General features: G+C 41.6%; 1 protein-coding gene across 2 annotated transcripts in view; it reads left to right on the top strand.

Annotated features, from left to right (window-relative positions):
- The window catches only part of Corin (corin, serine peptidase), a 214,384-nt gene that overhangs the window by 24,732 nt on the left and 168,642 nt on the right, over positions 1-21,010 (top strand). For both annotated transcript variants that reach the window (XM_029477597.2, XM_021163653.3), the window contains one exon: positions 9,135-9,276. In XM_029477597.2, coding sequence (XP_029333457.1) covers positions 9,135-9,276 — 142 coding nt within the window. The remainder of the gene's footprint in view (positions 1-9,134; positions 9,277-21,010) is intronic.

Genomic DNA, 21,010 nt, shown 5'->3' with positions numbered 1-21,010 from the left:
ATCTCTTTAGAGGGAGGCTATGAAGTAAGTGCCTGAGAGTCAGGGACTATGTCTTCCTCATCCTTGTGTGTCTTGATCACACATGTACAAAAAAGCCTAGGAATAATCATTCCTGTAACAAATCAAATAAATACCAACATGTAATATAGGTATGTTTTCTTATGAGGCTCTCAACACAATTTTTTGCTTTACTAGAATATTCGTGATAGATGGCAAAAGACACAATGCATATTAAGTTTGGAATTCATCCTCTGCTCTAGGCATTCAGAAAGAAACAGCCTCTTTATCTAACACATGCCATCCCTCCTAGTGCTTTTGCACAGCAGGGTCCCTTTCAGCAGGTGGGGTCGGAGGTTAACCACTCCACATCTGTTTATGCTTTGCTCTGCATCAAATGCCCGAGATGGGTTGTCCTGGAGCATAAAATCCATTCGGTAGAGTATGCTCTCCTTGATTGTTTTCAGCTGTACAAATTCAATATTTTAGATGTCTATCCCTATTGCCAATCTCTTCCCATCTGTAAGTCACAGGGAATCTAGTGACAGAGAATGTGTGAGTCAATTAAATCTCTCCAGCTTGAACAAATTCCTCAGCGGCCATTTGGTTATCTGAAAAAGAGATTGCTTCCTTTCACAATATAAGCTTCTTTAACATAATCAGGATGCAAGATTTAAAGCATTTTTTTTAATCAGTAAAAGACAAATATTTAATTTCCCAAGGAATGGATAGTCTGACGTTTCTTTTATTTCTTCACCTCCATTGTTTTAACAAATCACATACAAAATAAATAAATAAATAAATACAGACAGACAGAAATAAAGAAACAGATCTTTAAAACTCTCCAAAGTGTGAAGAAAAAAAAGAGTTCTGATATTGTATCTGTCTTCAAGGAAAAATTTCATTACCTTTAGGCTGTGTTTCCCATGAAATGACAGTATTGAAATATTTGAGATTGAGGGCAAAGACAACTTGAGGAAGGACTAGGGAGGGTGTGGTTTTATCCCTCCTCCTCTTCCTCCTCTTTCTCCTCTTCCTCCTCCTCACCTTTTTCCTCCTCCTCCTTCTCAGGATAAGGGGGAAGGGTCTTTTGTATGTTTGCGACTATTGTAGGAATATAATCCTCCTATCTTGCTCTGAAGACAAAAGGGCATGAGGATGATGTTGTTTCTGAAGAGTTCAGATGATGACTTTTCTCCAGGGAAATGAGCCTTGCGGATTCCTTTCCAGCTGCTCGAGCCATGGAGAAATCAGGTCTCCAAACTTCATGAACTCGTACAAAGAAGAAAAAAAAACCTCTTTTGTTTTCTTCACCAATTTCATTGAACTTTTTGCACATTTGTGGTGGTATCAAGGCATTTAATTTTTGGTTTCTAATGTGCAGATATAAGCATATGGTTAGGGTAAATGGATGGCTTTATAAGGCCACCTAAACTTCCAGTGATCGAGTCAATTATATAAGTCGCCTCTGAAACATTCCAATCTGTTTTCTCATAGCTCAGACTTGAGCTGAGCAATGCCACCTTGAATACAGGGACACAGATGTGACAGACTGTCTGCATTATCGGATAATTATTATCTCGTCTCCTGGACAGAGTAAACATTGTGTTACATAGCGTTGAGCTTGAACATCCATTTTTGGATGTGTGAATATGTGTCTTGGGAGAGGACTGTCTGGTGCTATTGTAGTTTTCAAAGGAGAAGTTGTGGGCAGGGTTGGCTTGAAGAACCATGTGTTCTGGTGTGAACTCAGTAATTTCATTTTGAGAGAGGGCACTGAGTTGTTTGAACCTCATATGTTTCAATTAAATGCCAGAAAATGGGATGAAAAGACTTACTGAAAACCAGATGCTCATTCCCTGTGCCTCTCGGGACATTCAAAACAAACATCACAACAAAAGACACTTGGGTCTAGAGAAATTCACTGATGGATGACTTGGGAGCATTTTGCTTACTGGTCCAGCAGAAGAGAATATGGAAAGTTGACAGATGGTTGGTTTGAGCAGTACCTACATTATTGATCTCTTATTCAGCAAATCTACTTTTAATTCATGCGAGGGACACTTTCATGGCTGATTGAGAACAATATGGTGTATGCAGCTAACACTGACAACTATTCATTTTAAGTTTGGGATAGCAACTGTTGAAGCTTGCTGCACACTGAGTGGAGATGGACTGAAGAGACTCCATCCCTATCTAGTACTGAAAAAAAAACGTCAAAGCACAGTTGGAGCTGGTGTTGGGGCTGTTCCAGCCTGAGAGTCCAGTGGGAGCCCAGGATTTGCACCATTGAGCCTATGGATGTTGATCTGTGATGCTATCCCCACAGTGTCTCCATGAGCATCTGTGTCCCATGGAGGCCTCAGGAGTAGGAGTGATTTACTGTCCTTGGAGCCTGTTACCTACTTTGGTAAACCAGCAGAGCGCAAATACAATTGTATCTCTTCATTTCCCTACCTCAGGAACCACAAGACTAAGTTTCTCTCAACCGAAAGTGGCCTTGATTTTAGATGACTTTGAAACCGTGATTGAATATTGTAATCCAGTCTTCTGCAGTGAAGTCATTTTATTCTGCCATAATTTTAAAGACAAGGTCACTTTCTCATTGTGTTTTAAGAACACTTTCTTAAAAAGTTAGTTAGGTGTTATAATAACCTTTGAAGCAATACATACTTTTAACTAATCTACCGGATGGCTATCAGAATCAGGGTAACCTTCTAGCAAGGAACAGCTGGACACTCCAAACTCTCAGACTCTTGGACTGATGTTCTGTCTGTGTAATTCCATAATGGGCTTATGGATCCAGTGATTTTGGTATAGAGTCACCTGAGGTACAGAGACACATTTTGCTGGCAGAAGTAACATGCGTATCACACAGAACCTGGTGACTGAAATGGTTTACAAGGCTACTTAATGTCTGGTGCCTATATAATCAAATCACATATGAGACAGCATAATTGGAATATCTGCACATATGATGCTGTAGCCTAAGACAGAGCTTAACCTGTTTCTCTGTAGATGGTACCTGAAGGTGAATACTATTTTCTAACAACTGATTAGAGGCTAAGGGTGACATTTGCTTTGTGACACCTTGGAATGATCTGAGAATGTTTGCTTCTTTAAATTAGGTTGTTGATTTGCTAAATATGAACTTGAATCGCCCGTCTCTTTTTAAAATATTTCTTATTTTAATTACATCCATGGATGGGGATATGGAGCATTTGTACATAAATGCAGGTGCTTGAGGAAGCCATAAGTATTGAATTTCCCAGAACTGAAGGTACAGGTGGTTGTGAGCCACCCGGTGTGGGAGATGGAGGCAGAAAGGTGCCCTGGGAGAACAGTACATGCTCTGCTCTTCACTGTGGCTCCATCTCTCCAGGGCTCCCCTTGCTACTTTTACATTTCCTACTGTCTTAGTTACTTTTCTACTGAATAGAACCCATTGAGTGTGCAATTGTTATTTGAGAAGGGGGTGAGGATGCTTGTTTCAATACAAAAGTAGTATTCCTTTGGATGACAGCTAAGTTTTTAGGATGTGAAAGCTTATAAAATCATGAGCACTGTTAGGCATTTCTTTTTGACCTATGACCACTATGAGAAGAGAAGGAGGAGGAGGAGGAGGAGGAGGAAGAAGAAGAAGAAGAAGAGGGAGAAGAAGAAGAAGAAGAAGAAGGAGGAGGAGGAGGAGGAGGAGGAGGAGAAGAAAAGAAGAAGAAGAAGAAGAAGAAGAAGAAGAAGAAGAAGAAGAAGAAGAAGAAGAAGAAGAAGAAGAAAAGAAGAAGAAGAGAAGAAGAAGGAGGAGGAGGAGGAGGAAGAAGAAGAAGAGAAGAAGAAGAAGAGGAAGAAGAAGAAGAAGAAGAGGAAGAAGAAGAAGAAGAAGAAGAAGAAGAAGAAGAGGAAGAGGAAGAGGAAGAGGAAGAGGAAGAGGAAGAGGAAGAAGAAGAAGAAGAAGAAGAAGAAGAAGAAGAAGAAGAAGAAGAAGAAGAAGAAGAAGAAGAAGAAGAAGAAGAAGAAGAAGAAGAAATTTAAGATGCCAGGAAGTAGAAATGCCTTGGGACCTCTGATCTGGGGGTTGGTAGAGTCACAGGGTCAGTTGTATCTCAGCATGACCATGCTTGTGATTTTGTCTATAGTAGATGCACTACACTTTACTTTCTACAACACAGTTTTTTATTTGATTCCTAGGTTTGTAATAAAGAGGTCTGAGTGTGGGCTTTCACTTCTGGACCTAGGAAACTGAGTTTGTTAACTTTAGGATGCTTTCTATACAAAGATCCATATCTTACTTAACATTATAATTCTCTGGTTGAACATCTGTCAATATAGTTCCCACTGCAGAGGCTTTGAATGATTCAGAAACAGAGTCCATGGGGGAATCTCCAGGGATGCATCATTTTGAAAGAAGTCATTTGCATAACTGTAGAATAATTTTGTTTGAGTGATTTAACTTACTCATTTATTTAATTTATTAAATTATTTGAGTGGCTGGAGTGGCTATAGGCTTGAGGATTAATAAAGTGAGCAGAGACTGAAGTGTGCTCCCCATCCCCTCATTTTTCACGTGTGTGTGTGTGTGTGTTTGTGCAGGTTGATATCAAGAATCACTGTCCCATGCTTTCGACCTTCTTCATTGAGGCAAGATCTCTCAAGTGAAACCCAGAGCTTGCCAATACAGCTAATCGTACTCACCTACTTACTGTAGGCATCCCCTGTCTCTGTCTTCCAAGTCTGGAATTATAAGCAAGCTATCAAACCCACCCAGCAGTTCCCAGGGGTTTGGGGAATCTGAACTCAGGTCATTGTGCTTGCCATTTCCCTAGCAATGATTAACTAAGCTTTTAGGTTTGGTAAAAAACTGGCAATGGAGGATGCAGTGATGGAGGAAGGAGAAAAGGAGGGAATGGAGGGAGGAGAGAGAGATGGGGAGGGAAGAGAAAGGATTAAAATGGTGAATGTAAGATTTCTCAATGAAGGTGGCAGGATTTGGAGCAGAGGTAGAGGGGCCAGTCCAAGATGGAGGGACAACTTCTCTGTGATAAGAGAACGAGGGTGCAGAAACAAACAGGTCTATAGGTTTAGATTTAGGTCAGTGGGGTAAGCTCCATGCAATGGTCTTACCTTTTCTGTAAAATGGAAGTTGTAGTGGGTTCTCTTTGGAACATCAGAGCAGAAGAGTTTGAGAAGGAAGTTTTAAACTCACCAGTCAAGTAGTTCTGTCGGATGAGTCACAGCAGACAGTTGAGAGAGACAGAGCAGAGACAGAGACAGAGACAGAGACAGAGACAGAGACATTGTTATGTTCTTCTGGTGTTGGCTTTCAAAAACAGGCGTTAGTTTAGTTTACTGTGATAAAGACTGTGGCCAATAGAAACTTGAGAGGATTTTTTTTTAATATGCATCAGCTTGCTTTCTTATGCTTCCTTGGACCACTTGCTCAGACTTTCTCCACTGGGCTGGGTCTTTCTCTGTCAATTAGCAACAATGACAGACAGCAATGACCACCACAACAAAGACCAACAACAATAAAATGCCCCACAGACAGAAAATCTAACCATGGCAGTGAGGGGAGACCCAGAGGGACAAGGAAGTTCAGAGGACCAGAGAGGGTCTTACAATAGCGGTTCAAATACTCTAAGGCAGATATATGGGCACATGGAAAATGGAGAGTGGAGAAACTGGAAGAAGATTCGAGGGCTCACTGGATAGGAGGTCCCAAAACTCAGAGAATGGCTATGACAAAGTTGATCAAACAGGGCAGAATTAGAAATATAGAAGACAGGGAGGAGTCGGGCCACAGTGGAAATAATCTGACCTCAGAAAATACTCCTGGTAAGGAGAGTCTATCATTATGTGGTACAAAAGCAAACATGACAGCTTTTTACATGGATGTTGTTCTTAAGACATGAGAAGCAAGTTCCCCACCACGAGATAAGAAAAATATCGGAATGGATTGCTTTATAATATATATGTCTAGTTCTGACTAGATGCCTGCCTGAGCTCATCACATAGCCTCAAGGAGGTTCACCTCTGGTAGATGAGGAGGTTCCATTCTGGAAGAAGAATGTCACCTGAGAGGATGCTGCTCAGAGCCTCCTGAAAGCTTAGAGTCATCTTAACAGTTGCCCAAAAGTTGCTGCGATGGCTATTCTTGGATGTCAAGATTGACCACATCTGGAATTAACTAAAACCTAAGGGGCTGGGTATACCTATAAGAGATTTTTCCTTAAGTCATTTGTAGTGGGAAGACTCACCTCTCATCTGGATCTTTTGAGGTAGAAAGAGCCACAATCAATATGGGCCACACCTTCTGCTGGTAGCCTATATCAAAGGCATGGAGGAAGGAAGACTTTTGCTCTTTGCCTACTGGCAAGTTTATTCTCTTACTGGCATCAGTGCCCGCTTCTTTGGGATTTTGGCATATACTGAAGACCAGATGAGATATCCAGCCTCGTGGGCCAAATCAGCACTGGATTCTTGGTCCTTCCATTTGTAAACAGCCAGCTTTGGAGTCACTACATCAGATGTCTATGCTCTATCAGTTCTATCCCTCTAGAGAACCCTGACTAATACAGGTCTACATTGCATGGTGTTGAGAAGAGCCTCACAGACCTGTAACTGTCCAAGCATTTCTAGGCACAGTGTTCAGGAGTCAAAAGTGTGCGCAGAAAACCATGTGACTGAGAAGACTGCTCGGAAGCACCGAGTTTTTCATTCTCTTACCTAAAAAAGAAAAGAAGGTAAAGGAATTTGTTCCCTAGCCATTGGTAAGAGTATATAGACTAATCGGGAGTATAGTTTCTGAAGGCTATGCACTTATGGATATGCATTTCTATGGGATTTTAGAACTCTTTGTTTCTGACCCTTTTCTTGTGAGTATTGAATGTGTTTTTCTGTGCTTGGCTACAGCATTCTGGACAGCAAGGAGCCACTGTAGATAACCTGAAACACTTATCCCTAAAATAGTTCCATGGCCATCTTACTAAAGAGATGGTTTCTGTCATTGCAGGGGAGGAGTTAGAAGCAGTTGATGACCCTTTACTTCTCTGGCTATATTTTCCCCTCAAACATACTTTTTTAAGGGTTACTTTTCTTAGAATTATGCTGGTTGAAGCATACCCTCTTTGTAGTCCTTCCTCGGGAAACCATATTCCTATCCCCAAGTTTCCATGGCAGTGTATCTTCTACAAGGTATGAGCTTTGGGGAGATCACTGGTTTGAAGTCATTGTTAGACTTATTGTGGATATTCAAGACTTAATTGAGTTAATTGATCCTGTTACTGTCTCTGTTGGCCTTCAGTTCCATCAGATAAACAGGACTGTTGCCTGCAAGCCTGATGGGTGTCCTCCTGTCCAATGACAGAGCTGTGATCAAGGTGCTGCCACAGACCTATTTTACTATGCCACCACCCTATCTGTCTGAGAGCCAACTGTAGACTGATTAAATGAACTCACCTTGGCTGCTGTCTTATACCAGGCTCAGTGGAAATGTGTTAGTAGACACAGAAGCCTAATAAATGAAGCCCTTCTCAAGCTAGCATCACATGTCCTTTCAAACAGTGCCTTTTATGGAGAATTCTTAAGGTTACTGAAGACACCATTGCATTCTGTGGCGAGCACTTTTGGTGTGTGCCTCAGAAGACTCTATCAGATTTGCCAGTTCATTTCCTTTGCATGTCATAGAAATGACGATGGGCGAGCCAGGATGTTGTAACAATACAACAGGACCATTCTGTTGGAGCAGTCTGGATAATCAAAAGGCTTTATGCAGACCCATTCTTTTATTGACAGTTACTTTATTTATTACAGAGAAAGAGAACTGGCCATGTGTGGCAGGTTCATAAGGAGAACTGGTTGGTATTCGGGTTGTTAGAATAGTTGAGTTTCTGTGAACATACAGAAAGCAGGAAAAATTAGTTTGGAAGTAGCAAAAGAGAAGCAAATTAATTTTAGGTTTAGACTGCTTACCATCCAGAACAGAATCTGCACACTATAACAAGAAAGAAAGTTCAGTACTAAAGGGTGGTATTCCAAAAGATCACAGAGGTTAACAGACATGTGCCAAAGCTGTCAGTAGAAGAAGACTGGGGTTCAAGAATCAGGAGCTAGGTTTGCCCTGGGTACTAGGGCCTGTCATAACTTGAAACACTTTTCATAGCATCTCAGGCTTCTGCTGAGAAAAACCCTGCCTTCATCTAGCCATTTGTAGTAAACAAATTCCCAGACAGGAGTTTGAACTTTGCACAATGTAAAGCATTTGCTGACAGGAACATTTGAGCCGTCACTGTGGTCTCTCGCACCCTCTCATGGTTAGACTGTGGGAGAACGGTGAGCATCAGGGCACGCCCTCTGAGTGGCTCTGTGTCACTGGCACCCATGACAGTCCTCCCCTGTTGTACTTGTTAGTAGATATGTGGTCAGCAATACTTAACCTTATAGAACTGTTACTGCCTAAAAGCGCTCTCTCTCTCTCTCTCTCTCTCTCTCTCTCTCTCTCTCTCTGTGTGTGTGTGTGTTTGTGTGTGCACGCATGTGTGCGTGCGCACGTGTGCGTGCAGACATGGATTGGGATTGAGACAAAGAGGAATGAAGTCTAGTTAGTGTCCTGTCTACAGCTACTCACCAGGATTTGACCACTGTGTCAAACAACTCTGAGTTGTTTACATCTGGCACAGGGGGAGTTCTTGACATGACAATTCATAGCATTTGGAATACTGCTAATCTGATAAATGCATCTTAGGAAAAAACAAGTTAAAATATCATTAAAAGTTTATCTAATGAAAAAAATTCAGAGTCTATAGCAAAAAAATGAGAAGGAAGGTTGGTAGAGTGGTTGCCTTACAGGGGGGGAAGAGGAGGAGGGAGAAGAGGAAAAGTGCGAGGAGGAAGAGGAGAAAGTGAAATAGAGGGGGGGAGGAGGAGGGGGAAGAGGAGGATTTGTTTATATATGCAGTTATTCACTTGCTTTGTAGATTACATTTTTTTGACTACTTTATTTCATGCCCTCAAGTCCACAATGTCAAACTTCTTAGCAACAGTGCTCCCCTGAAAGGACAGCTGTAATATAAAATTTCATACCAGCCACAGAGCTTCTGTGTGATATTCAAACCGTGTTTCATTTCTCTCTCTCCCATCAGGTCTTGAGAGCAGACAGGAGTGTGGGCGAGGGCTGCCCTCAGAAGCTGGTGACTGCTAACTTGCTGCGCTTCCTCCTGCTGGTGCTCATCCCCTGCATCTGCGCCCTCATCGTGCTGCTGGCCATCCTGCTGTCCTTTGTGGGTGGGTCATGTTCTGCTTCTTCTTCATTTTTTTAATCTTTAATAGTTTTTCACAATCCAGTCGTTATCCCTCTCCTGGACCACCCTCTGACAATTCCTCATCCCATTCCTCCTCCAGCATCTCCAAGAGGATGTCCTCACACCCCCACAGTCCCCCACACCCTACCAGGCCTCCATGTTCCGTGGGACCTCAAGTCTCTCAAGGGTTAGGTGCATTTTCTCTCATATACAAATCAGGCAGTCCTCTGCTGTATATGTGTATGTGTGTGTGTGGGGTGCTGACCAGCTAGTGTATGCTGCCTGGTCGGTGTCTGAGAGATCTCAGGGTCCAGGTTTGTCGAGACTGCTTGGGCTTGCCCTCCTCCTCAGCTTCTTCCAGCCTTTCCCTAATTCAACCACAGGAGTCCCCAACTTCAGACCATTGGTTGGGTCTAAGTCTCTGCTTCTGTCTCAGTCATCTGCTTGTTGGGCCTCTCAGAGAGCTGCCATGCTAGGCTCCTGTCTATAAGTACATTACAGCACCAGTAATTAAGTACATGATAGCATCATCAGCAATGAAGTGATATGTACTAAGCATTAATTTGCTTACATGCTACCAACTCAGTTTAATGAACAACAGACTAAGCTAGAAGAGCACTCTCGCAGGAAAACAGGCAGCCTGTTACAATTGCTGCCCACTCATGTTGTAACTCAGGCTCCTATAGATGCATGTGATCAAATGAAACAGGAAACAAACCGCAAGATAGTGATGATCAGATTCCATCACTAAAGATGTAAAAATTGGAATTTCACCAAAGCAGCTCATTGTTGTTTGAAAAATTGGCTTAGGAAAGTCATGAATATAGACTTGAGAGTTCTAGTGAATATAAAAGTCTGTCTATTTGTGTGCATTTAGGATCATATGTGATGTTTATTGGAAAGTAATACTTCTATGTGATATCTTGCTATCCACAGAGGACTTGTTCTAAGATACCAAAACCCATTGTAGTTTACATCCCTTCTGTGAAAAGATGGAGTATTTGTAAACCTTATGTGTGCATCCTTTGGTGACTTAAGATCACCTTTAGGTAACATATGATTCCTAATAAAACACAAGTGTAATAGTAGTTCTTTACTGCTTTAGGAATAATGAGAAGAAAATAGAGACTAGAGGTTCAGGGCAGATGAAATTTCTTCACGGCCCCAATAATGTCCATTTGTGCTTAGTTGGATCTATGAATACAGAAGAAAGGCTGTGCTTGTTCGCTGTGAGAATGTGTTACACTCATTGTGATGGGTAGTGGGTTACAGTTGGAAGATCTTTTTGAGGAAGAAGAAATGTGACCATGTTTATATTTGCAGACGATGGTAGAGCTGGATACTGGACTTGGCAGAAAGAAGTAAGGGAAGGGAGACTGGCTTGTGGTTCTGGCTCTGACCCAAATGAAGATGAACACAAGCTTGAAATAAGGTCTTGGGTACATTAAAATAAGAAGAAATTAGGGTGGGTTGGATTTGAGGGTAAGGGAGGAAAAGAAATCATGGCCAGTTCATAGCTTTCTGGCTTGGGTAGGCAGGTTGTTTGGGGCCACATGTTCTGGGAGAACAGTGTGATGCTGGCAGAGCAAAGCTCATTGGAAGATAAAGTTTGTAGATTAGGGGTGCCATGAGTCAACCGAGTTCATTGGAATCAAAGAATGTACACACACACACACATACACACACACACACACACACACACACACACACACACACATATATATATACACACACACACACACATATATATATACATAGACATATATGCATATTATATATATTATATATGTAATTTACTGACGATTTGTGTGTATTTAGTATCATATATGATGTTTATTTTATATTTACTAGAACTGTCAATTCTAAATACATATATATATGTATACATATATATGCACATATATTTTATAAATTCAATTTTGGTTAAGAAATAGAGGAATATAAGAACTCCAACATGATGTCTTCTTTGGGAAAATATATAGAGAAATTAATACTACAAATGATATTTGTTCTATGGTTGTCTTTGGAATTTGCTTCCACCCCATTGCCCCATGTCTGGGGCTGAGGCATCAGCAGGGATGCTGAGACGGAGCCTGGCTACCCTGAAAGATGAGGGAGTGTCCAGGCATCACTGAAGAAGCAGGAGCTTGTGAAATTTGAAGAGAAAACATATTAAGTAAAAACCACCGACAGAGATTAGATAAAGAAAAATGGTCAAGAGGAGGCTAGAGAAGCAATGAAGGGGTCTGGGAACTTAGAATTTCTCAGATGTTGAGGGAGGGGAGACACATATGTGGCCAGGGAGTGGACAGAAGAGAGGCTGTGTCTAGGAGGTTGACTAGTGATGTATCAGGCACTGTTCCCTCTGTAATCCGCTATGTCCAGCTTTCGGCTAAGGCCAGCCAACAACACTGAGCCTTGTCACTGTTCTTTCAAGATCAACTCCCCATAGGCTTGCCCACTCTCCTTCCTCCAGACCCCCTCTGTGGCTGCTGTGTTTGAGTCTTGTTCCAGATTCATAGATTCTCATCTCTGGGAACATTGTCTCCTAGGAGCTTCCTAGCTCACCCCACCCACACTGTTTGACCACCCTTTCTCATCATATTATGAATGGCTCACATATGCAGAAGAACATGTCCTTTCAGTCTCAAGGTCTCATGCTCATATAAAGTTAGGCACATGTTATAAGCCTGTATGCTTAGTAACAGCTGAACAGAGGGCAGGAGAGGGTGCTACTGAAGCAGGTATTTGGTATTTTTGTTGTTGTTTAGTTTTTGTTGTTGTTGTTGTTTGAGACAGAGTTTCTCTGTGTAGCCCTGGCTGTCCTTGAACACACTCTGTAGATCAGGCTGGCCTCGAACTCAGAAATACACCTGCCTCTGCCTTCCAAGTGCTGGGATTAAAGGCATGCACCACCAGTGCCCGACGTTGTTTAGTTTTTAACTTCATTTTTGGTAGTTCTTGGGGAATTTTATAGAATCTATTTTAATCCTATACACCTCTCCCAACTCCTCTCAGATCCACCCCACCTTTGCTACCCATCTAAATTTGTCTCTTCCTTTCTTTTCTTCAACTCCAGTTTGTGTTGTCCCTATATTCTTAGATCAGTGGTTCTCCATTGAAGCTTCTCTGACTTACCGGGGACTCTTATCTCAAAGAAAGCTCATTGTCCCGTTCACAGCAAATGTCAGTTGCTAATAACTCCTTAGCTATACTTGGGGCTCTATGCCAGTGGCCTCCTTCTCTCCCAGTGCTGAGATTTGGTCTGACTTGAACTTGCATAGGTTTTGTGCATGCTGCTACAAGTGCTGTGAGTTCATATGTATAGTCGCCCTGTTGGCTTATAGTCGGCAGCCAGTTTTGGCTCTTGTGATCTTTCTTGCCCACTCTTCTACAATGATCCTTTGGAATGTGAATCAATACAGTATTCCTTTGGATGGCTGAACAATACCCCATTATATAGATATTACACAATGTTTGTCCATTGATCAGTAGAAGAACATTTGAGTTACTTTCAGTTTTTGGCCTCCACAATTTCTGTTATCCTGCTGTGTATTCATGTGTAAGTTCTTCTGTGTACAAACACTTTCATATCTCGTAGGTACTATTCCAGTACTGTAAGTACTGGAATATTGCATGCTTATGTGCAGCATTGCAGAGTCTATTAATTTGTATCCACCCCTAAATTACATCCTGCTTGGACACTGGAAACTTCCAAAGGAGGAATCTCATGACACATCTTCAGAAGCATTTTCTATGTTCTGCACAGCACGATTTCTTAGTGAAGCAATATCTTGCCCCATAACCATTTTGTATTTTATGATTGAGATGCATGCTGTTGTAATGGGCACCATAGCCACTTTATATCTTTGCTGCTAAACTCTCATTAAACCTTGCTTACTTTAGAGACATTCTAATTGTTGGGGTGGATGACTCCAAGCCTTCCCAACTCTTGCCATTGCACATGTGTTGACAAGGACTGTTCAGGGAACCAGGATCCAGGTTGTACAGTCTGTCTCCAGCCTTTCCCATTCCTACCTGGCTCATTCCAGCATGGTAAATGGACTTCTGAAGAGGAGAGCTGAATTTGGTACCCAGTGTGTTTGGGCAGCAGGTTATGCACTGACTCACATAGCACTTAACAGGGGCTGCTAAGGTAAAGCTTTTCAGAAGCTTGGGTTGTCCAAGGTGTGGATGTAAAATAAAGAAGTGGGGTTCTGAAAGAAACTGGAGTGTAAGAAAGTTCATCATTCAACATCTGGGATGTTGCTTCCTTGGTGATCACAGTGTCCTGCTGGGCTGGATGGACAGAAGGAAGGGCACTGGGAGGTCTGAGGTTGCTGTTGTAGCCCTTCCTTTCTTGGCCGCATGAGTTTGTGTATGATACTTCATCTTTGCTGGGAGACGAGAGATCTCTGTTTCACAAATTTATTTCAAAAATCAAATGAAATATCTGTGCAAATGGTTTTAGAAGTGATAAAGTTCATTATGAAGTCAAAGAATTTCTTATTTACCAGCAATTACTTGGACTAATTATTTCTACAGCTTTACTACAGTAAATCAGCTGTTGACTGACATGTATCTGTCTCATTTTCACTCTAAGAACTGAAATGACGGTACCATGACCCATTATCACAGTAACGTTGAAATCCCTAATTCCACAGTCTCCCAGCCAGCATATCCTCCTGCCCATGAAGTACTTAGAAGGAAATTAAAGTTAATTTTGAGTTTGCAATATGATGATCAGGTTCATATGACTTCTATGTTTAGGTTTAAGACCTATTTTTGAGTCATACATTCATTTTTTTTTAAATAACTAAATGTGGAGCTGGAGAAGCTCAGCTGTTAAGAACACAGGATGCTCTTGCACAGGACTTGAGTTTGGTTCCAGTATCCATACTAGGCAGCCCATGACACCAGCAACTCTAGCTCTAGAGAGTTGGACACCCTTTTCTGGCTTCCTCATCATGGACACTACTGAAGAACTGCCATGCTTCTCCATCTTTTGTAACAGGCTCAGCAACAACACTTTGTGCAGTTCAGCTTGGTTAGATGTCACACTTTCAATGGGCACTGTTCTGTGCTGGTCTAGAGTGCTAGGTTCTGACAGGCTCTGCTTTGGGGTCATGGCTATAGCCTCACCATTAGTTACTCTTGGCTATGGAAAGAACCTGGGTTGGGCATGATCTCCACCACGTGTATATTCTCATGCAGGGCAGAAGTGTGCACAGTGGCTTTTGGAGGCAATAACTGTACACCCCGAAGACAAACTTAATCTTTTTTTTTCTTTTTACTTATTTTGTGTTATCATGTATGTTTTCGGCGAATCTCTGTGTAGGCTATCAAACCTTTCATTACCCATCAGCACAGCATTGTATTTTGTTTGTTTGTTTGTTTGTTGTCAGTTGTCTCCCTGGGAACTCCAGCTTGACACAGCTTTATCATATCCACCTGAGGCTGATTATCTGTTTCTCCCCTTCTTATCCCTTTCTAAGTACGTCAGCATCTATGACTCCCATCTCCCCTCCAGTTTAACCATTTAGAGCCTTCAGAACCTTTCCTACCGCATAAAGGTCATGTCTCATTGTGGAGCACAGCAAAGCATTAAAGTCCCATACAGTCACAAGGTCGTTGCTCAATTAACTTCCTTCTCAACTCTCCACTGAGCAGGGATCTATTAAGCCCAGTGAACTTGCTGCTAAACAGTGCCTTTCTCATGCTTAATTTTCTCTTAGCATCTGTTTTTCTATTGTTTTTCAGTCCCTGATGTTCATGGGGACCTAGTTGCAGCATCCCTAATGGCTAGTTTGAGCCAGCCCATCAGGCATTGTACTTCCCTGTATTGTCTCTAGCTGTGCAGTCTTTTCTCATGGAGACGTGAGTTTATTACTCATTTCTCCACTTTCACAGAACTAAGACTGATCTGTCTGCACCTGTCCCCTAGAGCCTCAGGAATAGGCTGTCAAGATTCCTTGGATTTCTTTTAAAAGTCTTGCTTACTTCATTTAACTTGGAGGCAGAGTTTTGTGACCATGCTGGTTGCCTGTGCTAGCCCATCGGCGTGCCCCCACCTACTTACAGAGTGAATCATGGATTCCCCCTTCATTTCTAAGACAATAGCTATCACATTTTCCTTGCTTTCTCTTTCTCAACCATTCAGATCTTACCAAAAATTCCAAGTTTTGGGATGCCAAGAATCCCTTTAGCACAAAGCTCATTTGTACTCTCTCTTGAACTTTACCAGGCACAATAAATGGCAAACTCCATCCTATCCCCCTCCCAAATTTCATTCTTCCTATTGAGGCTGCTGTGGAGGGTCTCATCTCCCTGTGTTTTTCACTCTGCTGTTCCTCTCGGGGCTCTTTTCTGGGAGACAGGTGGGACTCGGTGGCATGTCATGTCATCCAGTGGAGAAGCCACACTCTTGTTACTCTAATGTGTTTACTATTTTGTCCTATAAATGATACTTTCGAGAGTTGTTATATAGTCTCTAGTCCATTGGTCACCTGAGGGGCATCATCCCAATCACACAGGACACTGTATTCAAGGAAACATGCCGTTCTAAGTGCAGGAGGATGGCCACTCTGGGATTCTGTACCCTCAGATAGCTCAGCCTTATCTATGTATCTTATAACTCATAGCAGAGACCATACTACTGTTCCACTTGTCGTTGGTTATGTTGGTACTTGTTGGGCATCGTGTTGTAACTATTATAGCCTTCCTAGTTTTATATAGTCTCTCTAATCTATTTTTGCTTCTCTCTCTCTTTCTTTTTCTTTGCTTGTGTTTTGGTGCCAGATAAACTGTGTGATGTTTCCTGGGTAGACGTGAATAATTATTTACTTCTCTCCAATACGGCACTGTTTACAGACCAGTGATATGTTTCCACTGGAGTTAGCCTTCAAAAAAACCAGTGAGCTATTGGCCTTACCTTCAGTAGCATGGAGACTAACTCAGTTGTGTCAGCAGAAAGCCCTTCCCAGTGTAGTGGATGACTCTTAAAAGAGGCATCCCTGAGGTTTAAAGGACATTTTGTAGGCAGCCCTACTGAAGTCCCGTTCTCCAGAAACTGTTTACTGCCTCTATAACCACAGAGAGGAGCCTTGAGGGTCTTATAATATTCTATCTCAAGAGCCCCCTTTACATCCATGAGGGAACATTTGAATCCAGAGGAAATAGCAACACAGCAGTCATCCTGACACCAGGAAGGTGCTATCTCAGTGAGGGTTTATTTGTTTTTCTGAGTATTAATACTGTTGAACATCCAGTATTGTTGTGGCCATTGGAGAAGAGTCTACTTGTTGCTCATTTTTAGAACTTGAACTGTTTTTTAGCTGCTGACTTGTATGAGTTCCTTATGTATTTTAGACATTGACCCTTTATCAGATACACAGTCCATCATCTTTCTAGTTTGCTTATTTTTTCTTTGCTGTGCATAAACCTCTCTTTTTAAATTTTTTTTATTTTATTAGATATTTACTTTATTTTCATTTCAAATGCTATCCTGAAAGTTCCCTATACCCTCCCCTCTCTCTTGATATAGACTAGTTTTGCATTTATTGATTGTGCTCTTGTGCAATATTGATGCCTAATACAAATAGATCATAAGACACAAACTTGATGAAGGAGGTAGAATCCATGAGCATGGAAAGCTATAGCCCTCTGAAGGAATCAACTGGAACAGACAGAAGTAAGTGGAAGATGCCCTGTGTTCGCTGACTCCATAGCTTATTCCTGTTATGGAGACTGTGCTACCCAAAGGAGTTCGTAGCTTTGATTCAGTAGCTAGCCAAATTACAGTAGGAAAACGAACCCTAAAATTCATATGGGACCTCAACCGATATCTACATCAGCAGAGCAAGTTTGAGAAAGAACAAAGTTCAAGGCCATCACACTCGGTGACTTAAAAACATAATGAATTTTAAAGGCAGAGTCGTCAAAACTACATGGTCACCAGCATTATAACAGACATGGTGACCCACGGGCAGAACTGGGCCCAGGCCCAGCTGCTTTCCCCTACATATATGTGCTCACTTGCTCTCCAGCAAGGGAACTCAGAATGCACAGTGAGAACAGGATGGTCTCTGAAACCAGAGGTGTTAGGATACCTGGGTATCCACATGGAAAAGGAACAGAATTGAATGCTTTTTGAAAAATCACATCAAAATAGGTTATGCGGGAACACAAAATTTGAAGCTATAAAACTCTTAGAAGGACTTGAGGTGGGGACTTGTCACTGCTCTTCATTGGTATTAATGTTTGATTGATAACCATTTCCCTCCTTTTACTCCTGTGGGGCTGAGGGTTGGAGCATGGTTAGACCATGCGTTAGACCAATGCTTTGCCACTAAACCTCACTCTAGCCCTTTGGCTGGGGCTTTGAATGGCTGTGTTTGGTGTTCTGTTCAGAATGGGGTGATAGGGGTGGAGTATGTGCTAGGGAATCTTAATAGTCATGGGGTTTGGCTGGAAGTGACTTTTAAAGCTATTGTTCATGACAGTTTTGTTTCAGTAAAACTGGTCTAAACAGTTTTCAGCCCTCACTGGAGGGCTACTGAATCTTTCTTTCTCAGGCTGTTGAAGACTTGTATACACAAGCTTGAAACACACCACCATCTCAAGCTAATGATTCTTGTTTTATCTATAGGCTTATAAAGAGAAGTCTGAGGTCATCTTTCTAGATTTCTTTGTGCTATGAAAGCTCTGGCCATAACTCATTAGACTTCTTTTGACATGAAGAAGAATAAAAAGCAAAGAGGTAGAGAGACCTCGGGAAATATGATTTATATTTCTTACCCAATTCTCTTGAACTCAGGAGAAACAATGTTCTTCAAAAGTAGCGTTCCTTCTCTCGAGCGCCTAGTTGAGTCTGAGAGAGTGGAAGTGAAAACTATGTGTTTTTCTCTTAGAAAAGTTCTTAACAGCTTCTAGCTTTTAATAAACTAGTTGGAATTAGACGACTCTGAGCTTCTTGTTTCAAAGTGTTGGGTTTTGAGCACTATTTTCAAGTGAAACACTCTCCAGGTTCTTATTTAGACTAGAAAGGAAAAGGTTCCCAGTGATCTATCGTGACCTCACTTCTTATTGCTTATATAAATCTTCAGATTCTTTTCATAGCTTAGGCTTTCTGGTACAGATTCATTAACAGAGAGTTTTCAACCACAAGCACGTGTCTTTGTAATGTCCTCAGGCTGGGGTTAGATCTATGCCTCAGGCTTCCTGAAATGATGATCAAAGAGTTTTTGCTCAAAGTCTGATTCTTAGACCAAACGGCAATCCTCCTGGGAACCCTGACATGCAGGATGCAGTTCCAGACCCCACTCCAGTGTTATCCTTTAGAAATCCCAGTGCCTATCCATCCTCTCCTCCCTGCAATAAATCTTTATCTTTTCTTCTTAGAACACTGCATCTTTCTTATCACAGCTACCAATGTCTTTTTATCTAATAGGTTGTATCTGGAACTGATAGTTATTCGAACCAGACTTTGTTACGAAGAGCCTATGTCTTCTCTCTGTGTTTAGTTTCCTAATGCTCATGTTTCTCTGTTTGTCCAGTGAATGACAAGGCATCTGTCCTAAGCTCCTTTCTCAGTTTACACTCTTCCCTTCCTTGGCAACAGCATCCAGTCCCATCACTCCATTTATCATCTATACATCCAACCCGCAATCACAGCGGAGGCCAGGGCTGATTCTGGGTGTTCTCCTGGGTCTTGAAATGGGTGAATCCATGTGGCTGCCTTCCCTAAAGTGCAAGCAGATGTGGCATGGGAGCACAATGAAGGGAGAATTTTGTTGGGAGCTTGGCAATGCATTCTGCAAGAGCTCTTTACATTGCAAGGTTGGCCCTTGCCCTTAAATATTGCTAGGCATTTCATACTAAATATATGCAAAACAGCTCCATCAAAATACACCTCTATAGGTTGAGTTTGTAATCTTCACTATCTTTTGTTAGTGGCTAGATACTACTATGTAATATCATCATTATCATCATCATCATCAACAACAACAATAGCAAACACAGGCTAATTTCTCACCCACTCTGCAGTTGATTTGTGGGGAGTGTGTGTGGGGAAGACCATTCAGGTCTTCCCAGGTCTGCACTAATGGAGCAGCTACCATTCTGAACTTTGTGGCAGTGACATAAAATGTCTGGAGGTTGTCATGGCAATTAACTGCCTCTGCCTAGAAGCAACCCTTGTTGGTTTTGCTTGGGGCTTTTAACTTGTTGGAAGGCTGTATCCAAGAGGCCAGAGACTGCAATTGCTCCATGTTTCTGACTAGAATGGAACAGAATGAAGTATCTGGTGAATAGCACTGAGGGACAAGCAGACTTACCATGTACATGGGTGTTTCCTGAGTCCCGCATACGCAAACCTTCCCCCTTGTGCACGTAGAGTTTTCGCTTCTGGAAGTTGTGGCTGTCTTCACTGCTTTTGCCTTGAGAAAGAGCCTAACTTTCTCACTAAGATTGTGTCAATGGCTTCTCATTCTGCTCTGTAATTTTGATCCATTTAAACATCACCTTACAGCTACAGGGATGGTTCCCATAAGACCCAGTAAACGTTCACCATCACTACAGGATGTGTTTCAAACCTTTGGCATGCACTGGCCTTTATGACTGACACCTGCCGCCTTCCAGCCTCTCTTCTGGCTTCCTGTGTGCTAGCCATGTTCCAGGACTTGCTGCATGGGCTTTTCTTGACTTCTGTTCTGTTTAGAACACGCCTTGTTCCCTATCACCACCCCTCTTCTTCCCCAAAGTAATTTGCTCCAGTCTAGAGAATCTGTAGTCCTCCTTGAAGATTCCCAAGCCTGTTTCCCCCTAACAAATGCTTTCTGACTTTCTCAAAGGGAATGATGACTTTGCTCAGTTTTAGCCAGCAGACAATTCTATCCATATCATTCTTAAAGCATTCAGTTTGTATTTTTTTTGTTTAGATTTCATGCTTGCTTTGATTATGTAATCTATGCACATCTTGATGGCAGAAACATGTTACTAAGTCATATGTTCTAATAAAGGATAACTATGCAGTTCCTGACATGTGGAGAATGTGAAGTAAATGTGTTACATACTGCCAAAAACACAAAGACAAAATTATAACATCAAAGGAAGATGCTGCATCAAAATAAACCTCTATAGGTTGAGTTTGTAATCTTCACTATCTTTTGTTATCAGCCAGAATTGGTTAGATACTACTATGTAATATCATCATTATCATCATCATCATCAACAACAACAATAACAAAAACAGGCTAATTTCTATCCATCTATCTATCTATCTATCTATCTATCTATCTATCTATCTATCTATCTATCTATCTATCATCTATCTATCATCTATCTATCTATCTATCTATCTATCTATCTATCTATCTATCTATCTATCTATCATCTATCTATCTATCTATCTATCTATCTATCATCTATCTATCATCTATCTATCTATCTATCTATCTATCTATCTATCTATCTATCTATCTATCTATCTACCTAATGTATTTCAGAGTAAGGAGTGTACATTATATCTATGCCTGTTCTTGGGCAAGTTAGCTATCATCCACTTGTGTTGGTTTCTAATACTCTGTGAGGAGTTTTTGCTTATTTCATAGGCTTATTAGAAGGTCAACTCACTGTCTATAGTAAAGGCACTCAGCAGCCTGTAGTAGTTCCTTACTACCGCTGTAACACATGATCACACCCTTGGTAGCGTTCAGCAC

This window comes from Mus caroli, unplaced genomic scaffold (genome assembly GCF_978045245.1).
Source record: "Mus caroli unplaced genomic scaffold, Mus_caroli_1 scaffold_4, whole genome shotgun sequence".
NCBI lineage: Eukaryota > Metazoa > Chordata > Mammalia > Rodentia > Muridae > Mus > Mus caroli.
Note: the sequence above shows the minus strand (reverse complement) of the source record. Positions and strands in the feature narration are given on the sequence as shown.